The sequence below is a fragment of the Octodon degus genome, unplaced genomic scaffold, assembly GCF_000260255.1.
Source record: "Octodon degus isolate 3935 unplaced genomic scaffold, OctDeg1.0 scaffold00067, whole genome shotgun sequence".
NCBI lineage: Eukaryota > Metazoa > Chordata > Mammalia > Rodentia > Octodontidae > Octodon > Octodon degus.
In genome coordinates, this window is record NW_004524643.1 from 2,664,931 (window position 1) to 2,673,519 (window position 8,589).

The following is an 8,589-nucleotide window of genomic DNA, read 5'->3' on the forward strand; positions in this document are numbered from 1 at the left end:
AAAAAAATAAGAACTAGCTAGAAAATCTTTCCAAATAGTGTTGTTCTGCTTGCCCCCCCTTTAAAGTTTTGAACATTTTATAGCAATGAAAAAAAAACAGGATTGCTTGGAGCTCAGCATTTCTCATTAGTCACTCACTTCAACTTGTAGTATGATAAATAAAGATAATGGGAAGCAGAGGTCAAAAAAAAAATCCATAGTTATGGGTTGTGTCTAGATGTCTCCCCAAAACCTCCTGAGGTCATGCAGTTGACTTCTATAGTTTGTGACTGATTCATGGTCCAATGCTGGGATTAAGGGTGAGTACTACACCTTCCCGGGGTGGGTAGCCTGCATACAATATAAAGAAGGGAAAGAGGCTTGTGCTGTCTCTCTCTTTCCTCCCCTTTTTGCTCTTGTTGCTTTTGATGTCTTCCACCTCCATGAATGCTTGCTCCTCAACCATGCTACCCTGCTTTGGAGTCAGCTGATTATGGACAGAAAGCTCCACAAACTGTGAGCTAAATAAACCTGTCCTCCTTTAATCTTGGGTATCAGGTATTTTGTGTCAGCAACAAGAGAAAAATAACCTAGACACCCACATAAAAATGGCCAATGTGATTTTACCAGACTTTTATCTAAATAATATAGTAGTAGTAGTAAACAACTTTTTCCATTCCAGAAAAGCTGGTAAAGTCTTCCAAACTGCTTGGAAGATACTGGCTTTTGTTCATAAATGTTTAAGTACAACCTGGGATGGTGGCACATGCTTGTAATCTTAGCATTTGGGAATCTGAGGCAGGAAAATCACTGTGAGTCTGAGGTCAGCTTTTACTATAATAGCAAGGCTCTGTCTCAACAAAATAAAACAAAAAACTGAAACACAACAACAAAGGATTTTAAGTGCTACATCTTATTTTCTTATTCGTATAAGAAGAATTAAACTGAATCATGAAAAATAAATTCTTACATACCAGATATGTCATCATCTTCATTCCATCCAGGACGATTTACTCTCTCTTCCATAATTGTTCCTGTCCTCCTCTTCAATAAATATTGTCGCCCAATTGTCATTTTCCCTGCCCTTTTGGCACCTTTCACAATTGTTTTTGAGAAGGTGCTACAAGTCATAAAACCAAACAAATGTCAATTTAATATGAAGGTATCACTACATTTTGAGACTTACCTAGCTCCATTTTTGGTTTCCATTCCCACAACTTGTAAGTATAGTATGTATCAATGATGGGGAACCTTTAAGAGCTTTCAGTGACACAAACAGCCTGCTGTGGCACGCTAGCTATAGTTTTGCCACCACTAGCATAGACCACAGTACTGTACATACTTCCTCCTAGCTTCTCCTTCTTTAGGTCACTTTTTTGTGGCAGCAGGCTAATTTCCTGTAAAACTTCATGTCATTAGGGTACTGTTTTAAACACAAGATGTAAAAACTTAAACTGTAACAGAAACTCCTTGGTTCAGCATTCTGGTTGAGCTCCCCAAGCCCACTCTGGACATCTGTGACACTGTCTCCACAACAGTCCTCATAGATCATGCTGTGGAGGTCTTCCCAATTGGAAAGCTTGACCTCTCCCTTTTCTACTGATCCAAACTCTCTTTGAGATCATAAAACAATAACAACTGGCAATATTTTGACCTATTTCTTAAACAGTTTAAGTGTGTATGGGTGAAGTCCCGTCTAAAATTAGCTGTAAATTTTCTAAGGTATAGGAAAAGAGTACTCCCTCTTTAGAGAGGATTAAAAAAAAATCAGAAACATGAGTATTTTTTGAGAATCAGCTTGAGTTAATGGAAAACTAGGATGGAAAGTCCTTAGACCTTAAAGTACTTTATTCAGATAGCTTTTTTTCTTACTGATAGAAAATCTAGGCACAGAGTGTTTTTGTGCAGAGAATTAAACAAAGAAGCTGTTTTTTTTTTCTGATTAATCTAATAGAAGTAAAGATTTTGCATAAAAATTGTCCTTGTTTATTTTCATCTGTAACATAAAGAATTCTTTTCTTGTTTTCTTATTATTCTGTGAAAAGTGGTAAAGATTTTATTGTTAGACCATCTTTAGTCACCTACAGTACAAACCTGAAAGGTGTGGTGTATGTTTTAAAACTGTTAGGAATTCTAAAATACAGCTATTTCCTAAATTAAAGCTGCTGTAAATCACTTGAGATATAATTTATTTATTTACTTTTTTTGGGAACTGGAGATTGAACTCAGGCCCTTGAGCTCGTCAGGGAAGCGCTTATTCCACCAAGCCATCACCCCGGCCCACTTGAGATATAATTTAAACTCAATGTAGTTTTGAAAATTTTTCTCAGCTAGAGATATAATTTTTCTTTTCACACACTCAAGGTTCTTAAAAAATTCTTAAAATTTTTAAGTTGCTCTTTCTTATACAGCTGACATACAATAGGCTTGGTATTGATTTCTACCTCTGAAACTAATAAAAAAATATGTATTTCTAATAGTTTCTACACCTAAGACACCTTACTACATTTTATACCTTCCACTGAGGCTGGAATAACAAACAAGTCAGGGGCCTCTGTGATCCTCCAGTGCTAAGATGGTTTTTTCACTGTTATCTATCCCAAGGAAGCTGTTCATGTGTTGGCATACCACACCTTCATAGTCACGGACCCTTCACTTCCCAAGTAATTCAGGTGTTAGTTGTGCACCTGGCAAATGAGATATTGTGTGAAACTTCAAATCTTCTACAATCCCCAATATATTCCACTTTCAGGCAAAAAGCAAAACTACTTCTGATATGCAGTTTGCATTGTCAGATGCCTACATTCAAGGTGATTAATGGCGAATGCACTAAAATAGTCATCTTTATATTTCACCATAAATGGAAAAAATTTAAAAGAATTGTTATTCTGTAATAACTGAAATTTGAGCGTTTCAACATAAATTCCTAGAAGCTTTCATTAGAATAAGGATTCATGTGACAACTAAATACAATGCCTGATCATGGACCAGGAAAAAAAGTAATTATAGTCATCAAAATTTGAATGAACTCTGGGTTAGATGAAAGTTTTATTCAATCCAATTTCTTAGCTTTTATTACTGTATTAAGATTAAATGAAATAATAGCTTTGTATTTAGAAAATGTTTATTGATGTTTAAGGGTAAAGGGGCCGGATGACAAAGGGGCTAAACCTAAATGACTCAGAAATTATAAGCACATATGAGAAAGAAAGAGAAGGAGACAAAGAGAATAATGAAGCAAATGACCAAAGTAAAGACCACTGGCTAATGTGGGTGAAGTATACATAGACAATATTTGACTAATATAAATTTTCTGTAAGTTTAAAATGATTCAAAATAAAAAGACTAGAAAGAGAAAAGAAAGACTATTTCAGGCATATAACAAAATTGTCCCCTTGGTGCAAGGACTGCTCAAAGGTGATTAGAAAGACATTAGAGTTAGAAAGAATTAATAAGGAAAACAAAGTAGAATTTCAAATTTTAAAAATGTGTCCTTAGTGATGGACCATCTTAGTGCTTTTAGATTTTGAAACTTGTTACACACATTACACTGTTACATACATACACTGTTCCATGTTGTTGGGCCAATGGACTTGACAGAATGACAAAAGAAGCAACCATTTATACCTTGACAAAACAACTAAGGCACTTCCTCTAACAATCAACCACGGGAGGACTAAAATTAAGAGACTGGTTTTTCCTCTTACCGAAAGGAAGTATTCTTTTCCTTTTGCTTGGGTAAGATTATTTGTGGGGTAGTCTGTCCAGCAGCAAAAGCAAAAGTGCTGAAAATGGACTGAGGATAACGGAACTTCATGAGCTGCTTCTTAAAGATCTCTACTACTTCTGGGCTGACTTCTTCATCAAATGCTACTTTAATCAACTGGAAACAAAAGGGATTAATTACATCAGAAACAGTAAGGATTTCCACATAACTCCCAAATTATTAAAAACAAAAAAAGCCAGCAAAAATTACAATACTAAATAGAAAGATTTTGAAGAATGTAGGAACTTTGGATAACATGTAAAACAATTTTTTAAAAATTTAAAAGTGAAAAAGTGAGGCTCAAAAATGTTAAGTTGCCATAAATGGTTAGTTAGCAAGAAATAACTGCAATCTTGAAGTTGAGCTTCTTTTCTGTGATGACTAGTTTTGCTATGAGGGGACTGGGAATTAACTTGTAGTAGCTGACATGGCAAGCGTGCCCTTTCATTTCTCAACTGTTGGTTGTAGATTAGGAATTTGGACACATCTTGGCAGAGACACCACAATTCTAGGACGAAAAACTATTAGGTTGACTAGAATTCTAATCAGTACCGATGGACAGAATTTGAATGTAGAGTTTTTTGTTATTTAGATCAGTGAGTAAATACCTAAGTAGCTAATATTCTCACATGATATGTGAAGGTCTGGAGTCTTAAGAGCACTACTCTTACATTTAATAGAATAGCACAGGGATTCTAGGGAGGGCTCCTTGAATAGAAAGAATGAGGCAAGAAGTGATATTCTTGGAACTCTGAGAAGTCAGAGACAAGAGATGAAGAATAGGAAAAGCAACGTATTATAGACTGTGAATTAAGAAAAAGTTTCTTCTTCCAGAGTCTGGTTTGCATCAGTAATTTTACAAGTTCTGATATGCTCAGAACTCCCTGGGAAACAGTTTATCAAGGGCTACTCAATTAGTACCAATTTAGTTAAGGGTTTCACCTCTTCCACAGGAAAGCCAGCTGTGAAGAGAGCTGCTTTTTATTTAAAAGGGCTTATTACACAGGAACTGAAGTTTAACTTACCAGAGAACAAGAGCCACTATGTATCTAAGTTTCTAAACATTGATAGATAATCCACTGGTACTCTGAGTTAGCTAAGGAGTTGATTAAGTGAAGGATTAAGTCCAAAATTATTTATGTGTTCACTCAGGTGAAGATTACCCTGATCCTCATCTTCTGACTTCTGAGTCCAAGACCACAGAAAGTAATCATAAAATCATTAGATTTGTAGAAAACTTTTGAATAGTGGGAGAGGATTTTATTTCTCAGTATGAGTTGATCATATCTGAAATTCAACAAATACTCTGCAGTCTAAAACTTTAGTGCTCAAAAGTTTTAGATTTTGGAGTGATCTGGATTTTAAATTTTTGAAGCAGGGACACACAGTTGGTAAAGTCTATGGAAATATTTCAAAATCTGAAAAACTTCCAATCTGAAATACTTTTGGTTTCAAGCATTAAAAGCAAATGATCCTCAATCTATACCTGAAAAGATGCCGATGTAATCTGCAATCCCTCTTGCATGTTTTGCTGTAGCTGGTTCTGCATTGTGATCTTCTTCTCCTTTGTGATTGAGGCAATGGGGAAGCTGCGCACAACTGTCTGTTCACCAACTGCAGGAAGAGAGAACAGTCAATAGTAGCACTATATAACTCTAGTCTGATGAAGAAATACATCTGCAGAGGATAATGCCCGCGAATGTGTGAAAGAAAACGCCATGATTCCAGAACCACACTCATTAATTTTAGTGCATGGCAAATGACTCCTGAAATATAATCTTTTTCTAGAATGAAAGGATCTGTCACAACCTGCCTGTCTTTATTCTTCCTACATCCCCAACACACTATGTACCACACAAGATCACCTGCCTTAAGGTAATCTGATCTTAAGGGTAAGTTTTAATGCAGACAAGTAAGTATTATCAACTATTGAAAAGATATCCAAGATATTTAATGTAAACATAAAGCAAAAGAGAACAGGTTTTAAAGTTTGTTTCTGTGGAGACATCGACCTTTTGCAAAAGGCAAGGGGACCAAAAGATGGTGGGATGACCGGTTGGGGAGAAAAGAAAAAAATTAACATATGTTATGTATATCTATGAACTCTCTGTGATGAATGCAATCATTACGTACTGCAAACATTTACTAATAAAAATAAAATATAAAAAAACAACGCTTACTTCTGTTTGTGGTAAAAGTGGCCATGCTGTGTACATATGCTGTCTTGGTAACTTTTCATTCATTGCTGGGACATAACACCCAATACCCAAAATGAAGGAAGGAAAAGATTATTTAGCTCAGTTTATAGAGGTTTCAGTCCATACTCAGCTGACTGACTGTAAGGCAAAGTGGCACATGGCAGAGAATAACCTTTCGTGGAGGTGGCAAAGAGCAAGAGACCAAAGGGAATGGCAGCAGTTCAGGCAGCTAGCTAGCTTCTCTCCCCTCCTTACACTGTAATGTAGAGTACCTGCCCCAGGGCACTCACACCCATAATCCCAGCAGTGGATCAAGAATTAATCACAAGGCTGGTGAGACAGCTCAGCAGACTATGCACATGCTTAGGCAAGTAGGAGTTCGATCCCTGGCACCACATGCTGTACCAGCCTCGCGTGGTGGTGCGTGCCTGTAATCCCAACAAAGGGAGGCTGAGACAGGAGAATAACTATGAGTCTGAGCTGTGTAGTGAGACCCTGTACCCAAAAAAAAAAAAAAAAAAAATCACATTCTTCAGAACCCGCCCCATGACTGCATGAGGCTTTGGGGGGACAATTAGACATAAGCTATAACATATGTTTTCAAAAGATAAGACTAGATTTAAACCCAAGATTTTTAGTAATATAAATATTAAACCATAAATGAAAGAATACCAACTACCCAAGGTTATGAACATAAGTCCAAAAAAGTAATACGCACAGCCTCTCTTGGGCAGCTTCCAGTTTCCCACAGGACAAGAGCACATGCAGAATATAATAATGTGTGATTAACTCCTAGGCTTTGGAGAACAGAGTATTCAAGGAAATGAGTATTTCAGAAAAAGAAACAATCTCAACATGCTACGTGAACAGAGAATGATACCCAGATGAAGCAGGAGGGAAGGTGAGCTTTGACGAGAGGGCAGAATTTGGATTTGCAAAAGAGAAGAAGGAGGGTGTTCTTGGCAGTGGGACAGGTAACATGAGAGAAGCAGCAATGAATAAGACCTCAGAGACAGTAAGCCAGCGGGATGAGATGTAAACCAGGCTTAGCTTATACATTTATCCACTTATTATCACCAGAACTCCTCACTCCCTCAATATATCTATCCGTAACTGACTACTTTTGACTATCTCCTATGTAAAGCTCATACCCAGAGGCTAAGCAAACTCAGGATGCATAGAAGATTTAAATTCTACAATGTATTAGGTAACTTATGTTTATATAACACATGTAAGGCTACCAGACTTCTAGATATTATTAAAGGAGAGATTCTTCTGGATGGTTAACAACCTAAGTTTGTAGACCAAAATTAGAGAAAAAGGAGGGCTGCAAGGAAAGCCAACATTTTGGTCCTAGCCTTCTAAGGTCAATTAAGACTCTACTGTAATGTCATGTAACTCGGCAGTGTCCCAAATTTTCTGATCAAGGACATTACGGGGCCAAAGAGGAAAGTGATCGATGATGTAGAGTGTGCCTAAGGAGAGTCACATGGAGAGAAAACATTCTCTCAGGCTTTCACAGAGAGCACACTGGCCAAGCAATGGCCGTGACTCATCCACATGGCTGACACTGACAAAGGTTCTACAATGTGAGGTACAGGATCTCAGGATAAATCCTGAGGGGATTTCACTGACCTTCTCAGACCCAAAAGCTACAACTCTTGTTGCATAGGTCTTGCTTTACTTTGGTCTTAACCATCCAGCAGAAAAGTATAAAAATGAAATATAAGAAGTAAAGCCATGCTGTTAGGCTGAGCTTTAGGGGACTCAGGTCAACAATTTCTGACATTGCCAGTCAAGTGGAAGACCCACTACTATTATGGGCTACTGGACTCTTTTAGAATATTTTGCTGAGTTTATAATATTAAAACACCTATAATATTAAAATAACAGAACTTAACAAAAAAAGGGTATACAGATGTATGTCCATTTTGTATCTGTGTATTCAAATTGGTTAGGATAGATATATAGTTACATTCTCTTAATGAATAGAGTGATTTGTTCTAATGGTGTTTGTAAACAGGATCTCATGTCCGCATTTTGTACAGCAATTAACCACTAGGAAGAATGTATGCAATGTGTTAATTATTGAAACTGTCCTACCAATTTGATTTGAAACTATCTCATTGCTATTTTGTACAAGTTTTTTTTTTTTTCTTTTTTTTGAAGGCTCAAAATGCCTTTAGGGCATTTCTGGTTTGCAGTGACTGTCTGTGTTCGAACCACAGAAGCTTGAGCTTGAGGTCTTTGTTTAAGCAGGCACTTAAACAACTGAGCTACTGCGCAGGCCCCCTTCATTGCTATTTGTTTATCAATAAAATTATGGAAAAAAAGGGAGAGATTTTACATCATAAATTTACATATAAATAAAAATATTTTTCTATAACAAAAACACCTTTTCTTTTTTTTTTCCTCTAAATACCTTTTCCAAAACATGGCACATAATCACAATTTGAAAGAGGAAAAAACCCCCCAAAAATAAGAGGATGATATGAGAATTCATGCTAAGCCTGGCTTTACTTTATAAGAAATAAACTATAACAATTTAAATGAGGGGGCCTGGCCTTAGCTCAGTTGTTTAAGTGGCTGCTTCCACAAAGCTGTCAGCCTCAGGTTGCTGTAGTTTGATCCCCACAACACTCCAGC

General features: G+C 36.8%; 1 protein-coding gene across 2 annotated transcripts in view; it reads right to left on the reverse strand.

Annotated features, from left to right (window-relative positions):
* The window catches only part of Sbf2 (SET binding factor 2), a 508,807-nt gene that overhangs the window by 67,943 nt on the left and 432,275 nt on the right, over positions 1 to 8,589 (reverse strand). For both annotated transcript variants that reach the window (XM_004634868.2, XM_023719341.1), the window contains exons 23-25: positions 5,232 to 5,359; positions 3,687 to 3,862; positions 954 to 1,099 (exon numbers count right to left, since the gene is read on the reverse strand). In XM_004634868.2, coding sequence (XP_004634925.1) covers positions 954 to 1,099; positions 3,687 to 3,862; positions 5,232 to 5,359 — 450 coding nt within the window. The remainder of the gene's footprint in view (positions 1 to 953; positions 1,100 to 3,686; positions 3,863 to 5,231; positions 5,360 to 8,589) is intronic.